The sequence below is a fragment of the Paroedura picta genome, chromosome 7 (assembly GCF_049243985.1).
Source record: "Paroedura picta isolate Pp20150507F chromosome 7, Ppicta_v3.0, whole genome shotgun sequence".
NCBI lineage: Eukaryota > Metazoa > Chordata > Lepidosauria > Squamata > Gekkonidae > Paroedura > Paroedura picta.
The window spans coordinates 80,315,853-80,336,391 of record NC_135375.1 but is presented as its reverse complement, the minus strand read 5'-3'; the positions used below and the strand labels follow the sequence as shown (position 1 = coordinate 80,336,391).

General features: G+C 40.4%; 1 protein-coding gene across 6 annotated transcripts in view; it reads right to left on the bottom strand.

Moving 5' to 3' along the window:
- Nucleotides 1–20,539, bottom strand: part of CNTLN (centlein) — a 206,252-nt gene that overhangs the window by 32,446 nt on the left and 153,267 nt on the right. For all 6 annotated transcript variants that reach the window (XM_077345128.1, XM_077345130.1, XM_077345131.1 and 3 more), the window contains 2 exons: nucleotides 5,192–5,383; nucleotides 1,546–1,643 (listed from right to left, as the gene is read on the bottom strand). In XM_077345128.1, the coding sequence (XP_077201243.1) occupies nucleotides 1,546–1,643; nucleotides 5,192–5,383 (290 nt within the window). The remainder of the gene's footprint in view (nucleotides 1–1,545; nucleotides 1,644–5,191; nucleotides 5,384–20,539) is intronic.

Sequence of the window (20,539 nt, the reverse complement as noted above, 5' to 3'; positions counted from 1 at the left end):
ATTAAGCTGCATGATTGCGAAGCTATGTATACTTGCCAGTCCAAAAGTAATGATAAAAAATTCTTAATACATTTTACATATATGAAATCATGGAAGACAGCATCAAAACTCTGGATTGCTGAATCTTAAAATGTGGCATTTTTAAACCAACCCCATCATAGTACATCATAACAAGATCGTGGCGTCATAATGGATGAAGTAGAAGCAGAATACAAAATAATTTCAGTGGATATTGACACAGAAAATACAGAGGAGAAAAAAGTAACACCCATATTATCAAAGTGTGATCTACTTGTCATGACTACGTATCTCTCTATAGTGCACAGAAAGTGTTATAACAATAAAAATGCAAAGCAAAAAACTCTAAAGGAAAAATGTATGTGTAGGTAATATCTGCAAAAAACCAATACACTGATTTCACAAAACATGCTGCTTCTGCACATTGAGCAAAATCTTTTAAAGAAACATGCTGCTCATTGTGTGAAATGTGGGAGGAAAATGTATGCTTATTGCCCTACTACCTGTAACTATTTTCACACAGCTGCAGTACTTCATCCAAATAAAGCAATTCAGTATTATTATTACGATTAACGATTATTACGTGGAATTCATTGTTGCTGATATGTTGCCAGCATATAAAATCAGTGAGAAAACCATAGCATGGCAAAACGGATGGAAGGAATTTACATCTGAATGGATGAATCAGAGTACTGAAGGCAATGACAGAGTTTACCAGGAAAACACATTCTATATTTACTAAAATAATGGAAGGATAATGGTTCATACAAGAATACTATATCTACCTAACAGAATGCTAGATTCTTTAGATGCATCTTAAGGCATTAATCAATAAAATATGCATCTTATTAAAGGTTTTTATTTTTAAAAGAATACCACTGGTTTGAAGATGAAGAAACCACATCAACAAAATAGTCTTTATTTCCTAAAAGTACACATTTGTAAGTAGTAGATTTACACACTCATTTTAGAACAAAATGTTAATGAACAGTTCACAGTATGAATTTTAGAAATATTGAATTAAAATACAGTATTACATATATCAAATAAAACATGCAGCTAAAGTGACCAAAAATACTAATAAGCTCAACTGCCCTTCTACACTTTTACAAATTTAAACCGGGCTATTTAATCCTCTTTAAGCATCTAAACCTTGACATGTTTCTCAGCCCTAAGGCAAAGAATCACTGTATTTGAAGGATTGCTCTCAGCTACACTGGAGCATTCATTTAAATCTGCATCAAGGATAACTCAGTCCACTCTGGGATCTGGAATACGACTTTTGATACTCTTATTGCTATGCACAAATTGTAAATAGTTTACAAAAACATGTCAACAGTATGTACTGTTTTTTTTTGCTAAATACCATAGACTGTCTGAAATATATATTTTAAAAGATAAATAGAGAAGCAGAAAAAGCATATTGCAAAGAAAAAATGTCCATACTTGAGCTGAAATGCTGTTGGAATAATTATATTTTGGCCACTGGGGGGAACCAGACACAACAGATAGACTGAGCAAACCTACTTTTCTTGCAGCTCCTGCATCTGTTCTTCTTTACCTTGGACTTCATTTTTCAAAGATTTAATGGCTGATGACTGTTTAGTGATTTCATTATTTGCATTCTAGATTGAATAAAATATTTATTAAAGCTTCAGTAGTGTAGAATATAGAATTGTGAGAAGTATAACCAATAATGATCTTGTTTCAAAGAGAAGATTTACTGTTTTAATGGTTTAGTCTATTTTGATCACTGCTAAACAATCATTAGAGAACATCCATAGTAAAATGAGTATCTCTATTGTTTTAGCATTCAGAAAATTTGTTCTTTCAAACATAGTTTGCTAATGTTTGGAATCACAATTAAATAGGTATTTTTCAGGCCAGCAATAAATATATTCTGTTTTACTTGGCGGAAAAATTCCACTGTGGTTTAACTCCTCTGTAGAGTATCAACAGAAATTATCTACCCATGGTGCTCCCTCATAGAATGGTGATGGGTAATAAAGGACACATTCCCTCTGATCTCTAGTTCTACAACATGCTCAAAAGAAATAATTATATAACAGAATAGGAATTGCTCATGAAAATTTCCAAACAGCTGTCCCACCTTGCTCCTTAAAAGGCTATATAAACAGTCAACACCATTTGTATCATTAATTTCTTTTTCATGTTCTGCCTCAGATACCATGTCAGCATATCCATTACAAATGTATTTAGAATTTACTTATACTGCTCTTGTATGGAGCAAATATAAACCGATGGGATATCTGACTTCAAATTGTGTGTTAAGTTTTTAAAGCTATTTCTGAAGAAAAAATTATTTCCAAATTTTTCTTAGTAATCTAAAATATTTCTAGTATATCCCAGCAGCTAAAATTACTGATATAAAAACGTATCGGCAAGCAGTTGTTGTAAAGCACCAAATAAATATATATTAAAAGATGCATGACAAGAAATGCATTCACCATAGGCATATATTTCTTTTTGCTTTGGGAATATACCCATTACATGTAAAACTACGAATGAAGAATCAGATAGGCAGTAAACTGAAAATACTTCTGGAAGGTTTCCCTGCTCGTTCCAAGCTTGTAACTCTCATTAACATTAATGGGAGTCTTGTACATAGTATTGTTTCTCTCAAGGGAAGTATGGATTCTGATATGAAGAGTCAGGTGTAAACTATTGTTTCTCAAACCCTGTACATGCTACTCTACACTGCAACATCCCATTCACCTATAGCCTTACAAATAAAATGTTGGTTATTCCTCTAATTAAAATTCAATAATGCTGAATACCCAAGGTGCCTTGAAATTTTCACATGCTCTTTAAAATGTTCATGGCAGGAGCTATAATGATCCTGATTTAACATTCATATAATGAAATAAAAATTAAAAGCAGGTTCATGAAGAATGCAAATGCAATTTGGAAAAGTCGCCAGAAAGTTTAACCTCAAACTTAAAAAAAAAATCAGGCTTATGTGGTTCTAAATACAGCTATAGCATAAGGGATAAAGAATTATGCATAGTTTATACAGCTGAGGCACAAAAAGAATGCAAGTTATTATTCTTGTGTTACAGTGTACTTCAACAGGAGTTTTCTCTGGTAAGACAGATCTTTTGATAACATATTATATATACGTGTGTGTGTGTGTGTGTGTGTGTGTGAAAGGAAATGTGTTCATGTAGTCAAAACATGCCACAGATTCCAGCATTTCTGCACTGGATTTGTCACCCAATCCCAAAAGCTGGATAGTTTCACCTTAAACAAGTTAAGCGTATAGATGGAAGCAAAGCAACAACCGAAGTTCCTTAGGCTCACTTGTGATGCTTGACCCTCATTAGTAGAGAAGTGTGACACTCCATTTTAGGAGTTTACACACTGCAAATAAAAGTGGACACTTTTATTTAAAGTGGGCCTCTGCAAATAGAGTTACACAGCAGTACTTGTTAAAACAACAGTACGAGTGCTTATGTCCAAGGGAAAAGCCGCCACTTCCTGTGAAAAACAACATACAGGATGGTGCTATGAGGGGGAAAGAAAATGAAGCAAACCTCTTCCAGCAGTGACTGGGTGGAAGTGTGAAAAAGCAGGAAGCCTGGTTTCTCAGAAACCACTTCTTGTGTGGCTAGACGTTGGAATTTGGAAGAAAAAAAATACATGTACATATGGTACAGTTTTGGTTTATTTGTCTAGATCTTGCAGGCAAAATTGAGATATGTGTACTATGTAACCTGATGTGTTTGTTTTAATTATGCCATTAATCAAATATTTAAGAGTTTTTAATTTCCGATGGCAAAGTCGCTTGACAAAATAAAGCCTGCTGAAATGTGTATTAGAACAGGACAACAAGGTTATATAAATTTTGACATTAAAAGTTTTCTGCTATAGTGTTTTACTGCACTGCTTGTGGAAAATATGAAAAATAAGTTCTATATGTCAGTTCACAAAGTAAGATTACAGTTTAACAGAATAATATTAGAAATAAACATTGACAACAGAAAAGCACTGAACTGATTAGAGTTCTACTCACTGAGATAGTTAACACTGGATAACTGTCATGAATTAAAGATACAACTGTGGTATTAAAGTTACAGGTTAACTTTGATCTCCAAAAATGTTTATCAGATATCCTGCACATCTATATTAGTAACGGAATATACATGAGCATGCTGTCTCAGAAACCCAATAAACCCAATGTTATATGAGTGGAGATGGGTAGAAAGTTTTTCCTTACTTTAGTTTTAAACAAAAATGAATTGGAAGAGTAAATCTAATGGTGGACAATTTCTGAAAACACTCACATAAGTATGTTAAACATTAACAATAAGCCTGAAAGACTGTGAATTTAATTTTTAAGCTGCATATTTTTAAGCACATACACAGGTTTTCAGTAATCAAAAATTAATAAGACTTTGTTTAAATATGGTCTTGCTACATTCACTGTCTTCTAAACTATGAAATCCTATGCTAGAACCAAACGCAACAATTAAGACCAAACTGAATTTATAGATCAATCAAGCAATTTACTCCATTTTAGCTTACTCTATGCACTATTTGTACATTTCTGCTATTATCAACTGTTCCATGGTGACTGATCTGCATGTGCATTCTATGAGCTCAAGGAAGGCAGGACATACATAGTAAAACAGGTGATTAGGTCAGAGGCATTCCGTCAAAGTTTAGAGACTTTCAAAAGTATGTATAACAGAAAAGAAAAATGGTGCTAACTTATGTTTAGAGAAAATATGAATAGAGGGCCTCTTTGCTTGACATTTATGAGTGCAGCACGTCTACTTAATATTAACATTCTTTACTTTTTATCTTATTACCAATTGCTTGTCCTCATTCTGTTAAATCTGGAATCATATGATTTGTCTTAAATACACTCCTGCTGTGTAACACTTTCAACAAGTTGGATTTAATCTTAGTATCGAGTCTGATTTATTTTCCCTAATCTTTGAGCAGGTGAAGAACACCAGCAACATCATTTGACTGAATTTTCACTTACTCTTATTTAACCAACGTTGGGTGACTATCATACAATAGCAATGTTGTCCAAGCCCTGAAAGGCATTTTATTTTCCCGCAAATATTAATCTTTAAATGTTTAATATCTTTTTTAAGGAAACACAGTGAAAATTTTATAATAATTTCATAATGTATACTGTCACCTTCAGTTTAAACTGCAGCTGCTTCATTTCCAAATCTACATTCTTTAGTGGAGTTGCTGGTGTGCTTCCTGTATGGCCAGATGTCACAGAAGACAGGCCCTCTCTCAGTTTGGTAAATTGTGTCAGGTGGTCCAATTTTCCTTGCAAATCTGATTTTTCTCGCTGCAACTCAGTCAGGTTGGACATCAGCGTCTGTTTTCCAAATAAAGTAATAATAGTAACGGTTGTGGTTAATATGCGTTGGGAGACCAACATGCTGCATAATTTTACAGTTTAGCATTACAAAATACAGCACATCCACTGTCCATTGTACAAATTGCAGATACATTGGCTGAAGTCACAAGTCACAGATAGCTACAATACTAAAGAGCAAACAAGAAAGATTGACTGCATGTATTCATATCTGTCGAACAACAAAGTGAATTGAAAGGTATAATGATGCATTTTCCCCACCATGATCTGTATTTTGTATGTTAAACATATGTTTATATTGAAATATTTTCATATGCTACTTTGTGCTTAATATTGACTGAATAGAATGGCCACCAGGATAAGTTTATTTGTATAACCTGCTAACAAACAATACAGAATACATTTTTCAACTTGCATTTGTTTGTAGGGCTTGTGGAGGTTAAAGCAAAATAGACCATATGCACTGCACAGCTTCTGTTTGGCTGATCTTTACATAGTTACTTCTTCTTTTTCTCATACATGCACCATAGCCAGGGAACCACAGAATCCATAACCTTGACCCTGGGGCCAATGCACTTAACTGGTAAAAGCCAAGCTGGAGCAGGACAAGATAACAGATGTTAGTTGTTTAGTCCACTGGGTAGGTCTTATCACCTTACTCTGCAGCCAAAAATGCTTCTCATTTAGCTACATAAATGTTAAGTCCAATTAGCAGATGAGGCTTGTTAGGGATTTAATTCAAATGAATAGCATGGAAACAAACTATTTCAGTCTTATTGAACTTGATTGACAATGACTAGACCCATTTATTCTGCCAAACAGCACAGCTATGTATGCCTTATAACTATAACAAGAAGTATTTGGTATTTGCTTTAATTTTCTACCCCACAGAATATAGCAGCGATTCTCCTCATTCCTGTAATAGCTGAAATAATCTTTTACCAGTCTGTAGTCAGCAGAAAGTCACCAAGCTTTTAATGACATAACACCACAAGGCTCCTTAAGAGCCCACCAATAGTACTATTTTAATATTCCAAAGATGCTTATAATATGGGTAGTTTAACATAAGGAACAATTAGACAAAATGGTATTGAAATCTCTCAGAGGAGTAAAAAAACCCTTCCCTTTTGAAGACTCCCAATTAGGTAATGTGAAAGAAGCTATAGCTTAGAACCACTCATGGTAGGTTCACTATGTTGTGTTGTGAGGAGAAAAAAATTATCAAGAAACAGAAAAAATATTAATATTATTTTTATAGAAAGACTCAATAAGTAGGCATTTTGAGGCCATGCATGAAAGCAAAGTCCAGGGAAAGCAAAAGAGAAAGAAGCAGAAGAGCTCTTGAAAAGGAAGATGAAAGCAGAAAATAAACTAAAAATATTTTTTTACCCAATTATCTCTTTCTCCACACATGTCTTAGGGTCATGCCTCCCCTTCACCTCTTTTGCTGTGTTACTAATGTGTTTACTATGCTTTCCATCTCTGTCAATTTGAACCCAAAGAAAAAGTCTACATGTTCATAATTTCTCATGTTCATAATCATGAGCATAATTTCTCATTTACATCCTGACTAATTTGATACTTTATCTTGCCAGCCACTGGATCTGAACAAGTGGGATAGACAGGTGGCAGTCACAGTCTGAATCAGTTCTGAATTCAAACAGAGTAAGTTATTTCATTAAAAAAAAATAAAAACTACACAATCGGGATTCTTCTATCTGGGTTAAAAAAACTGAATTTGGGAGAATTTGTTTGAGAAGGGGAATGAACGATAGGTATATAAATTAATGTTTTATGGGGTACAACATATATTCATGTGGTATAAAAATTGCTGTTTTGAAAGTTGCTGTCCAATAACTATAAATAACCACCTACCATGAACTAAATTAACCAAGAGCTCTGAACAACAGTAAAACTTTAGACATATTAAAATAAAACTGAAACATATTACAGTTATACCTCTTTACTGGTTTTCTCCCAGCTACCTAAAGCCAACCCAAACAACAGTTCTGCCCTATGATTTATTGTCATCGATAATACATTCAATGCTCTACTCCTGCTAACGTTAATCATTAGTTTGAGAGCAATCCTGGGCATGTCTTCTCTGAATCCCATTCAGATCTATTCAATGATGCTCGCTTCCAGGAAAGTGTTCTTAGCACAGCTTCTGTTGCTGTTAAAAATGCCAGTACTCCTATATGAGGTTGTGCCAATGTTTACCAATTCCCCCCTCGCATTGCAGATGCCTACTAGGCTGTTCCTAAGGGTCTACTCTCTTTTTCTGTTACTGAATGAGGCTTGGGATAGCACTTCAGTTTATGCTGGTACTCAGTACTGGAGTGTACTTTTATTATTATTATTGTTATTATTGCTATTATCATTATCACCCTCTCTAGCGGTATTGGTCTCAATGTCTAATTTTAGTTTAATGCACTCATCTGAGAATAAATTCAGGACGTAAAAAGAGGTGGACATGAAGAAAGCATCCCCGGAACCTACTGACTGAAAAACGGGCACCAAGCATAACTTTTGGGACAAAATGCTTAAATAGGTTATGGATAAACAGCTTCAGGCAGTCCTGATTATGCACACCCATTGGTGCATTCGATGGAGATTCAGACATCTCTTTGGTACGAAAGTGGCATTGTTCCTGGCTGTTCCTAGCATTATCAGGAGGTTTGTTGTGAGTCTCTAACATTTTCCTGAGCCTTCTAGCAGTTTTTGATACCATCAGCCATGGCACCCTTCTGCCTGGAGTGTTAATAAACTAAAGTTGAATCCAGAAAAGACTGAGGTGGTGCTGGTCAATGGAAAATCTGCTTGGGGATTGTAGAGTCAGCTTCTCTGAAGTGGACTGCATTCCACTTTAAGGAACAGGTTAGTAATCCAAGTTCTGCTGGATCTTAGCCTATGCTTGAAGGCTCAAGTTTCCTTGCATGACATGCTGCACTCAATGTTTGGCTAATATGCCAGCTATGGTCCTTCCTTGAGAAGTATGATCTAGCTGAGGTGACCTATGTTGCAATCACATCTGGGTTAATTTACTGTGATTCACTTTATGGGGCTGCCTTAAAAAGTGGTTTGGAAGCTCCAGTTGATGTAATGTGCAGCAGCTCAACTACTGTCAGGGGTGCAATATAGGGGTTAATAACCTGAATGCTGAAAGATCTGCAGTGGGTGCCCATTTGTTTCCAAGCATAATTTAACTCTGGTTATAAATTTATAGGCCATAAATTACTTTGAGCCATAGTACTTTAAGGACTGGCTCCTTCTATACTATACAGGCATTGAGTTAAGATTCTCAGGAGAAGCCCTGCTCTGTGTACTCAGAGATTAGAGGGTTACCACGACAGGGCTTTTTCAGCAATGGCACCAGGCTTGTACAGTGAAAAATAGAGCTGAGGACCCACATTTTGATTGTTTCTTCTCCCCTTCTGGGGTCTGGTAGGTAGACTCATGGAGGGAAGATGACCTCTACCCCTGGTACAACAGGCCCCCATCCCTGGGAACCAAACACATCCTGTCAGCCCACTGAAGCCTGCCCCTAGCAGGGCATCATCATGAGTCATGGAGTCTCCTTTCCCTAATGTGTTCCTGAGGCTCCCCACAGAAGCAAAATAGTTGTTAGCACTGCCCAGAGACTAGCAGTTGCTAACACTCTTTGGAGAGTAGGACTCCCCTTCCACACAACTCCCTGTTGCTGCACCTGTCTCGAATACTCCCCTGTGGTTCCTCCCAGCCCAATGCAGGAAGCAGCTGTCCTTCCTGTCATATTTTCCAATCATGAGGCTCCCTTTCCAGTTCCAATTCGGAAACATTTCTACACTCTCCCCAGTGACCCATTTGTGGAAGAACACCAAATGTTTTTGGGTTGTTGCATAAGAAATAAAGAGATGTCCTGTAGCAGTTCAATGACTTCAAAAGTTTTTTATTCAAGTGGAAGCATTTATAGATTGTACCACACTTCATCAGATGTGTGCAGTGGACTCCACTCTAGAGAGGATGACATATATACATAGTCACAAAGAGCAAAATAATAACTTTTGCAATAAAACAACTAGATTTGAGTCCAGTAGCATTTTAGAGATCAACAAGATACTTTGGCATAAGCTTTAGAGAGTGACAGTTCCAGTTCCATTAATTAATGACAAATGGGGCTTTGGCGCAAGAAAGCTTATACCCCCCTCCCCACCCAAATTTTATTGATCTCTATAATGTGCTACTAGACTCAAATCTAGCCAAACTACACTGGACTTTGATTGCATGTGTTTATGTACCTTACCATATGTATCGGCTAGGCCCATTATGCACGGCCGCCGAAATGGCGATTTCGGGTCACATGGAAAATGCGGAGGGGGGAGAGGCGAAGCAAACCGGTTATACACGGGGTGTAACGGCGGGTGTAACGGATGGGGTGGAACAGCGGCAAAATCCAGAGCGGCGGGCATCAAGGCGTCGATGCGGAGCCAAGGGGAAGTGAGGCGAGCGCGCTGCTGTGTCAAGTGGGCGCAGCGTTGGAGGCAGACGCCAGGAAGGGCGGCTGCAGCCTGCGCAGGCACAGCCCTGCTGGGTCCGACGGGCATGGAGGGGGAGGGAGCAAGCGCTGAGCAAGCGGAGGGGGAGGGAGCAAGCGACTCCACTGCTGCCGGACCCTCCTCAGTGCCAACGTGAGCTGCCGCCACAGATGCCGCCATCCTGAAGCTTGACTTTGGGGGGGGGGTTTCTGGTGTCTGCACGTTCCTGTCCCCTTAGTTTGCTCCCAGTTCGCCCTCCCCTTGTTTGCTGCCCCGTTTCCTCTGCCCCCTAATTTGTCCCCTTTAATACTGTTTACCCCTCGCGTTTTGAGTTTGTCTTGCTGTTCACACTTGTTTGTATTACTGTTTTGCACTGGTTTATACTATTTTACTGTTTTATAAAGTTTGTCTGTTTGCATATACCCCCTAACCTGTGCTGTCGTTTGTGGTTGGGGAAGGTTCAGGGATTGGTGGGTGATCAGTGAGGTGGCCTCTGTGCCATCCCTAGATAGGGACATGCTGCTCTCTGTTCTCCACCGGGGCTCTGCGCCCCGGCCTGCTGCCTGAGATGCTCCCCTGATTCCCCTCCCCTTTGGGCTCCCCGGCTGCCTTTCTGTCCCCGTTCCCTTTGGTGCACTCCTGCCTGCTGCGGCGTTCCAGCAGCCGCTTCGATTGTGGCTCTGGCACTCAACCCGGAACTCCCTGGTTATGCACACGGCGCCTTTGGCGCCGCTTCTGATTGGGCCCTGGTCGCCAGGGAAGCTGCGGTTTCTTCTGTGTTTCGATAACGTGGTTTTCGAGGGCGTGCATCGAATCTGCAGCCAGTTGCAGCCGGCACCGTGCATTATCCGTGATATTAGTTGCCGCCATTCCACCCCAAATGTGCGCTATTCCCCCCGTGCATAATGGGTCCTTATGAGGACTAACTACGTCCATCTAACTCCAAGTTATGAAAAGTGTGTGCTAGAATAAAATCATGTTACAACATTCATATTGACTTTTGATTAAAATTCTGGAAGATTGAACTCAAGTTCAATCAAGTGATCACACAACTTTAGTGATTATTTGCATCAATCAATCAATCAATCAATCAATCAATCAATCTTGGATTTTTATCCCACCTCGCATGACTTTTGTCACTTCGAGGCGGCTAACAATTAAAATTATACTGTGATGTAAGGCTACAGTAAATCCTGTAAACTCCTGATTTCAATTTTTTGCAGATAAATGGCTTCTTAATGGCCCTTTATGCACGGCACCAGATTCCGCGCGCTGGCGCCATGCCGTTGAACGCATGAACGCACGGGAGCGGGGGATGCTGGGGGATGCTGGGTTGCCCCGGTGTAACGGAGGATGCTGGGTTGCCCCAGTGTAGCGCGTGTGCGCGCTTTTCACTGGGGCTAGGAGGCCCGGCCAAGGTAAGTGCAGCGCCGTGGGCAGGGGAGGTGGGGAGGGGGTGGGGAGGGGCTGGGGGAGTGGGGGTGGCAGGGGGTCGCCCCTGCCAGCTCAGTGCTGCCACGGAGCCCATAGGGGCGAGCGGTGTCCCTTAAGGGACACCGCAGGTCAAGGCTGGGCGGCCCAATAAGCCCGGCGCTGCCGATTATGCACAGCGCCGGGCCGCCACAGCCCCGGCTTACCCGAGAAGCTTCGGAAGATCCCGCGTTCGCTTAACGCGGGTCTTCTGGAGCCCGGGGCCAGAAGGCGCCCGCACTCGCGGCGGCAGCGTGCGTTCTCTGTGATTTTAACCAAAGCGCTGCTGCTGCGTGTGCGGGCCTTATGGCCCGTGCATAATGGGCCAACAAGTCTTGTTCTGTTCCTATTTCAAAGTTACAGTGCCTATATATCCCAATGCTCATTGGCAAAACTAATAAAACAGCTGTTCTCTTAACCCCAGAGATATTTTTAACAAATACCAAACAATTTCTAAGGGCACAAAATATAAATTTACCATTGAAAAACTAACATGCCTATCATTACCAACCAAAAGATATAACAGATGGGAATCTGGTTAACAGTGAGAAAGCCTGCTCAATAAGGGCAATAGATACGTATCTCTTATAGACAAATGCAAATGACAACTAAATACAATGTTTTAACTCTACCACAAAGGTAGAGTCTCTGAAGATGGCTAATAAACCTCACAGTGACCTCACAATTCCACAAAGGGTAAAGCATTTATTCTAACCAAGAAAAATAGTTGATGAAAAATTGCAACTCTTAGAAAAGTGAAATAACTTTGAAAAACTGAAAAAGAGGGGTTGAAAAACCAACTAAAGGGGGAGAGTAACGTCTCCAAGCTGGGGAACCTGGTATGAACCAGGCTGCCCAACAAAGCCAACCCTGGAGCCAATCTTGCACGGAAAACTCTTCCCACAACATCAGCTTGGGCTTTGTTGGGCAGCCCAGTTTAAACCCCCAGACCAGACAATAAGCCTGTCACAATAATCATTAGAAGCATAAATGAGATGGTGCAATGCTCTCTAAAAAATGAAACCCCCAAATTGTACATATTTATATCAAATCTGTTAATTTGTGTCTCCAAGAGTGGTAGGAAGATGGGTGTATTTAGATGTTTGTGGTACTGTATGCTTAGTTCCTATATGCTCACTTTGTTGTATTTTTGTCTCTATGTTATGATGATCTGGAGCAGGCTTTCAGTATGTAAAAAATAAAACCCAAAATGTTTTAACATAATCTGTAAAACCTTTGTATGAATATCCTTTTCAAAAAGTTTTAAGGCAATATTTGTTACCTATACAAACATCTGCATTACTCTGTGGAGATGTAGTTTAAACACTTCATTAGAGATTGGCATTTTCAGTACTTTTAAGTATCTTTAAAAGCTGCTTTGTTAATTGCAAACCATATTTAGTATGACCTCATAATAATGTAACACACCTCAAGTGTCATGGATGTCTATGCTGCGCGTGTTAAAACTGTGTTCATTTATACTAGACAACTGCACTTCACGGGGAACAAAGTCTTGATAGGCAATTAGCAGTAATTAGGAAGATTCAACTCAATGAGATGTCAACATTGGATTGGGGTTTTTTAAAAAAAAAACAGTTGAATGTCAGGGACTTAAAAAAAGAAAGTTTTTCTTTCTGACATACAGGTATGGCATATAAAATATGAAATGCTAATTTAACTTTTCTGCTTATTATTCATGCACAATATTATTTTGTCATTCAGCTACTACTCTGTCAGAGTGCAAGGGGTGTTAAAACACTGCTGCTGGAATAAAAGATTAATCTACCACTGGCCAATTAACCAAAGGGTACTTAGTGGTCTCTAAAGGCTGATGAAGTCTAGCAACTAGCTAAAGTACTCGTTAAAAAGTCCTCTGCATTGCCTTCATTTACTTGACATTTTGTGAAATAAGATGTTGTCTTGCTGTAAGTACCTAGAAATGGTTTATAAATGTGTGATCTTGGCAGCTCTTGCCAAACTCAGCTAAGAAAATTCTACATTTTAGAGTTTTTTCTTCTCCCTTGTGCTCTGTCCATCTTATCTGACAAGGTGGCCTCTTTCAATTTCCATTTTTCTTCTTTCATTGCTTGAGGAATACCTGGATTTCAAGCTTCCAGATGTTCAGTTGTCATATGTTTATTATTAGGAATAGCTCACTGCTAAAGCTGACTAGACTTGATGCATTACTTATATTTTGTATATATCTAGCTATTTGTTTCCCATGCTGTTCCAAAGGACTTATCAAGAGCTACAGAACTAGGTAGCTGCAAGTAAAATTTAAACTCTTCTTGTTACATTGTGAATCCATACCAGAGCTTTTAGGAGTTTGGCTCCCAGAGATTACCCTGGAAGAAGTTAATGGAGGATAAGCTGTTGAGTAGGGGTGTGCATTTGGGTCTATCCAAAACAATATACGTATATGAAAATTGGTATATTTTGGCTTTCCAAAGTGATCTGGGATTTTGCAGGAGAACTGAAAAAAATCACAGATATATTTGGGAATTACCAGCAAAACTGGGTTGCTCAGCAGGACCCCAGCTGAACTTGTGAGCAGAACTCTCCTCTCAGGATCAGCTGATTGGCAGACTCCGTTGAGCAGTGCAGTCTAAGCCGGAATACCCAGCAGGATTAGCTCTAGGGAGGGCTCTCTGGGTAGCTCAATTGAAATCAGGCTGCCCAGGAGAACCCCAGCCAAGTCTGTGGGGAGAATGCATGCACCTCATATCTCCAGACTCCCAGTTCCATCCAAAGCCAGGGATGGGGGAGAAAATCCTCCAGTCAGTCAGGCTGCAGCCAAAGCCTTAGAAACGTCCCACTCTGAATCAGAGATTCTGTTGGGCAACACCTACAAGTTTCTCCCCTTAGAGCAGACAAAGCCTTTGTTCATGCTGGCATGCAGCCAAAGCCTTTGAAAAGAGCCATTGAACCTGAGACTCTGTCACACCACACCTAGCCATAGAGTGGGAAGCAGCTCTGTTATGGCAGATAAGACACAGAGAATGGCCATTTAACAGAACCATTCTAAAGCAATAATTAGTTCAAACCCAAGGGGGCCCCCTTTCAACTATAATGACACAGTGGAAATCTGTGTAGCTTGTTCTTCACTAGAATGAGTGCAGACGACAAAAACTTTTAAATAGAAATATGACTCCTCAGCCACAAGACTGTGATGAAATAACAAAAGAAAATCTGTAGAGATCCCAACCACCATCTTTACAACAGCCTGTCGCTCCCCCACCCTTTTCTAGAGCCTGTTGTAAATTTCCCCACAATGGATTTTATTACTAGTCTATTATAAATCAGCCACGAACTCAGGACAGCTTCACTTGGCCAGTCAAAGAGGTAGTATCTGTCTGCTACTTTTAAAAAATCCCTTTAGTCAAAAAGGCTCAGTAACTTTGTGTCCTTAACACTCCAATTAAAAAAACACCAAGGATAAGAAATCAAAAGATACTTTGTCAGCTGAGGGCTCCCCGCAGGAAAAGCAGTGATCCAAAATGGCAGAGAACACACAAGCTCTCTAAAACAAAGCATTTATACTTCTGATTATAATACAATCACATAGTAACTCCAGTTCAACCCCCAAAGTCTCCGGTCGGGATCCCCTGTATGCGCAGTTCTTGGGCTAGTATGGGGGTGCAGTGGGGTATAAAGGTGGTGCTGGAGGGCATTGCTTTGATTATGTAAATGATTAAAATTTGGTGACCAATTTGGTTACCTGTGGTCAGCTCATTTTGGCATGAAATATGCAAGTGGGCAGCCATGTTAGTCTGAAGGTCCTTTAAGACCAATAGAGATTTATACAAGGTGTGAGCTTTTGTGGGCATGTATACATTGTCTGAGGAAGTGTGCATGCACACAAAAGCTCACACCTTGAATAAATCTCTGTTGGTCTTAAAGGTGCTATTTAGCTCAAATTTTGTTGTCATGAAATACTGTTAGAACTATGATTTTTTTTGTTCTTTGGTTAGAGCCTGTATAAGTCACATATCTTGCTCTGAATACAGTAGCCATCTATAAGAATGGCTAAATAATCTAGACCCTTTTCAATCTGGCTTCAGGTCTGGTTATAGGATGTATAGGACCTAGCCTGTGGAATTCCATATGGCATGATTCTGCCCTCCGAGAATGTCAGCCTTTTTCAAACTTTTGACCATGGAAGAGCTTCTGAAATTTTTTTTTTTAGGCTTTGAGGGGTCCTAGAAGTTATGTCAGCTGGCCATGCCTCCCTGCCACACCCCAAGTGACATATCACTAGAAGTGACATCAAACTCTGCATTAACAGGTAGGCTTGAGGAAGGGGTGAGACAGAAGGTAAGATGGGAGTGGGCATGCCCTCCGGGGCACAGAAACCACAAGAGAATTCACTCATGCTTGGGGGAATGGGAGCAATGGAAGTTGCCAGTACTTTATGCGAGCTTATGGCCAAGTAAATTAAGGCAGAAGGGGAAAAGCCACAGACCTCCACTGGAGCTCCCACAGACCCCTGGGAGTCCATGGAACCATAGTTGGGAATTTCTGCTCTATGGCCCATTATGCACGGCCACCGAAACGGCGATTTCGGGTCACATGGAAAACACGGAGGGGGAAGACGCGACGCATACCGGTTATGTACGGGGCAGGCCCGACGGCAGCAAAACCCAGAGTAACCGATTATGCACGCAGCGATCCGGGCGCCGCTTCTGGTTGCACCCCGGTCACCCGGAAGCTGCGCTTTCTTCCGCGTTTCACTGACGCGGCTTTTTCGGCGGCATGCACCGAAGCTGCGGCCAGTTGCAGCCGGCTCTGTGCGTTATCGGTGATTTTAGTCGCCGCCATTCCACCCCGAATGTGCGCTACAACCCCCGTGCATAATGGGTCTATGTAAAGCCCTTAGGAAAAATCAATTATTTTGGGGTTGGTTGTCATCAACAAGCTGATGATATCAATCTCTACATGTTCTTAAGAAAATCTGGTAATGAGATAGCAGTCTGACTGCTATGGTCGACTACAAGTTAACCACTTTATGCCAATAAAAGGTTACTGACTGACTGACAAGTTAACCACATGCATTATTTGTCTCGAGTATGTGAGAAAGGTGCACTATAAATAAAATAATTAAATACAGTTTCATAGATTTGCTGTTTTTACTGCAGCAGCCTGTATTTAAAACAAGCTATTGCAGTTGAAAAAGTCGCCTGTCTCCTCAGTATCTCTATACCCCTGCAAAGCAAAAGGTACTTACTTAAAAAAAAATAAAGATGGTAATTTAGAGAATTCCTTTCTCAGGGAGACCTGTCTGTGACTTTCAATCAGTCTCAATACTTTTTTTTATTTTGCCTTGTGTCCCCTCATGGACCTTTCCTCCTCTTCACGTGTTTATTTGGTGGTTTGTTTGGATATATTTCTACATGCTCTTAATCTTATTTTCATGTTATAATAGTTTCCTCTGTCTTGGAGACCCGAACCCGGATGGAAAAGTATTGCTATAATGATATAGCAAGATCATACTTGGGTCAAATTATGAAAAGGCAAAAGTGGAAAAGACAATAATGCAAGGAAAAGTTGAAGGCAGCAGGCAAAGTTGAAAACCCAACTTGAGATGGGTTGACTCAATCAAGGAAACCATAGCCCTACGTTTGCAAGACATGAGCAAGGCCATTAACAGGACATTTGGGAGGACATTAATTCATAGGGTTGCCATAAGCTGAAAGTCACTTGGCAACATTTAACATAGAAAGAAATAATGAAATTCAGCTGCTGATTTAAAAACGCCCCGTCCCCCAATGCTGGGAGGAGGAAATGGCCATTGTCAGGAAATGACTGCTGTATGAGCAAGACCAAGAAAATCCAAAGTTTTCCAGCCACACAGCGGCCATGTAGGCTTTTCACAAACTTTAGAGTGGTGCAGCTTTCAGAAAAAAACAATAAAAACCTAGCAAAAGACATGATACGGTGGGGGGAAATGGGGGGAGGAGAAATCTAAGAATACAGAACTTGGGACAAATGACCTGCATGGAAATGGTCTTTAAGAATAGGAACTACTGTTGGCAGAACAGCAATTTTCTTTGATTCTCTCCCGTGTTCACATTACTTCCTTGCATCCCAGTTCAGTGTTCTATATTGTAACGCTACAATTTAAGTGTGCTATTCATTTGTTTTAAACAACAACAACAAACCCTTGAGAGCCAGTATGGTGCAATGGCCAAAATGTCAGGGGCTTTTCGCACGCCTTCAAAATCGCACAATGGTTGCCAATTGAAAACGCTACTGATTTGCCGTTATGCACAACGTCGTTAACAATCTGCCACACACCTGAAACCGATCTGCAAAAAGCGCTTCCTTGTAGCGCTTTCAAGGAAACCCCCAAAAGTGGATTCACCCTCCGGAAAGCAATACACTCCTGCAACCAATCTGCAACACTAGCGAAAAAGACCTGTGCGTTAACATTGTTGCGGTTTCTACAAAGTCCCTCCCCCTGGCTCTCTCCTCTGATCTTCCGGCGAAGCGATCGCCATTTTTTTTTTCTCTGAGCGAGCGGGGATAAACGCACCAGCGAGCCTCTTTCTGTTTAGAGGCTTCCCCGGCTTCAGTCCCTCCCCTTCAGTCACTAAGCACAAAGAACAGAAAAGCCCGTTTGCTGATGTATTTTCCCTTTATTTTTTACACATTCATTTAGCCGAAAATCGGGCCCGTGAGAGGGGGGGGGATTTTTTTTTTCCACTCGGAGGGAGCGTGGCAACGATGAAATGACAGCGAGCCTCTTTCTGTTTAGAGGCTTCCCCGGCTTCAGTCCCTCCCCTTCAGTCACTAAGCACAAAGAACAGAAAAGCCCGTTTGCTGATGTATTTTCCCTTTATTTTTTACACATTCATTCAGCCGAAAATCGGGCCCGTGAGAGGGGGGGGGGATTTTTTTTTTCACTCGGAGGGAGCGTGGCAACGATCAAACGACAGCTCAAACACACCAGGCAGCTGGATGGGTCTCTCCGTTGCAACGAATCAACACAGATTCGTTGCAATGGGTCTGTTTTTTTTTTTTTTAAAGCTTTCTTAAAGGGAAAGGGGCTGTTTGGGAGCATGCTAACGGCTGCCCATTGGCTGCTTGACGGCCAGGGGCGGGACGAGCTTGGCAATAGCGCTTCCTTTCTAGCGATTTTTGCCGAGACCGGAAGCCTGTGGGAAACGCTACAAAACGCAACTGGATTCCACTACAAAAGCAGGTATGCATAACGACGAATTCCACTATTTTAAATGGCGATTTTTCATTCAGCAACCAATTTGCTACAAAGATCCCGGTGCGGAAAGCCCCTCAGACTAGAATCTGGGGATCGAGATTCATATTGACTCTCTGCCATGGAACCTTGTTGGATGACCTGGGCCAGTCACATACGCTTCGCCTAAGCTACCAAGTGGAAGAGAATAATGTAAGATGCTTTGGTTCCCATGGGAGAGGAAGGTGGGGCATATCTGAAGTACATAAATTAAAATCTACTTGCTCCAATGGGTAACAGACAGCCTCTGGCAAAGGCTGAGAAAGATGTGTGGTTAGGTGAAACTGACACCCAAATTTAACCTTATTTTTAACTTGACCATCTCCCTTTTGAATTGGCCTTTTAAAGTAAGACTCAAGAGAGTCTGCAAAACATAAGAAATATGACATTTATATGACATTTAAGATTTTGAGACAGGATGGGATATCGTTCAAAATAAGAACACAAAGGAGGCCTATACCCTGATTTTTTTTCTTTTTTGGTCCTGAGAGCTTTGTGTTTGGTTAACATGTTTTGAGATATTTTGGGAGGGGAGATCAAATCAGATCTGTGAGGATGTGAAAATGAAAATAGATATTCCCACTCTTGTGTTAATTCTACATCTGTTCTTGCTTTTAAAAGCCTCTTGTTAATGAACAGCTTAAAAGTAGTTTAAAAATGCCACCAGTCTAATAGAACAGAATAAGCCCTGTGATAGGAAAGCTGGGCACCTGTCCACCTGCAGATTATTGTTGCCAATCCTGGCCCCAATATTGTTGTCAAGCTCCACCTGTGCTTGTGGTTCTCAAGCTTTTCAATATTGTGCTTTGTGGCTTACTGTCGAGGAGCCATTTGGCTCAGAGCTATTAACTCTCTGAGCAACTTACCCTGCTCCCTCCAGAGTGCTGGCATTGTCAGTCTTTATAGCCCATCAAAGAGAGGGGCCTGGCTAAATGCTTCTGCGAACACTTTGGCAGGGGATTAGATGAAGGCAAGAAATCACACAGCATTGGGGGTGGGGGGGAAGCAGCACATGGACCAAGATGCTGAGTACAATTCTGAAAACAGCAGTACATGCTGAACTAAATGGACATGGCAGTACAGTGGCTAATGGTGTGCGTTGTGTGCCAGAATATCACTGGTTCAGATCTCATCTGAGCCATGAACTTATTAGTGTTCTTTGGCAAGACATACTCTCAGCTTCCTATATTCAGCACAGGAATAATACCAAGCAACTTGATGGGATTCTCTGTAGGAATGACTCAGACTGCACGTAGCCTCAACCAAGTGATATGAAATGCTATTGTGGCAATTTTTTATCAACAAATAAAATCCGTAGTTTTAATATTACTGAAAAGGAGAGAAACATTTAACATTAACCATTTATCATTGTTCAGATCTGAATTACTTTATAAATGTTAACTACAGAAGCAACATTAGTTTCTGTAGCCCGGGTTATCCTTGAACAGCTCATTACACGTTTTAAGTGGAATATAAAACAGAAAAGCTAGTTTAAAAAAATAGCTGGTAGAAAATTTGCTTCACATTTGAGTTACCAATTTGGTTTTCAAAAAAGGGGGGAAATTTGTTTGCATATTTTTAAAATACATAATCCAGATATTTTTGAAATATATACCCAAACATCTTGAAAACTTGGAATGGGTTTTTTTTAAACAGTATTACCATAAGATCAAAGCTGTAGATTTTGTGACCACAGAGCATGCTGTGATTTTAATGATACACACACATGCACGCACATCTACCTGTAGGTGAACTGAGGCTAGCAAAAAAACCCTACAGGGAATATAAACAGATTCTTTTACTGTGTGATGTATGAGAACCATCAATTTGTTACAAATAGAACAGAAATTATTGACATGTTGTTCAGATCACATTTACTGACTTAAAATATTCCGATCCCAAGTGCATTTGAAAACAGAG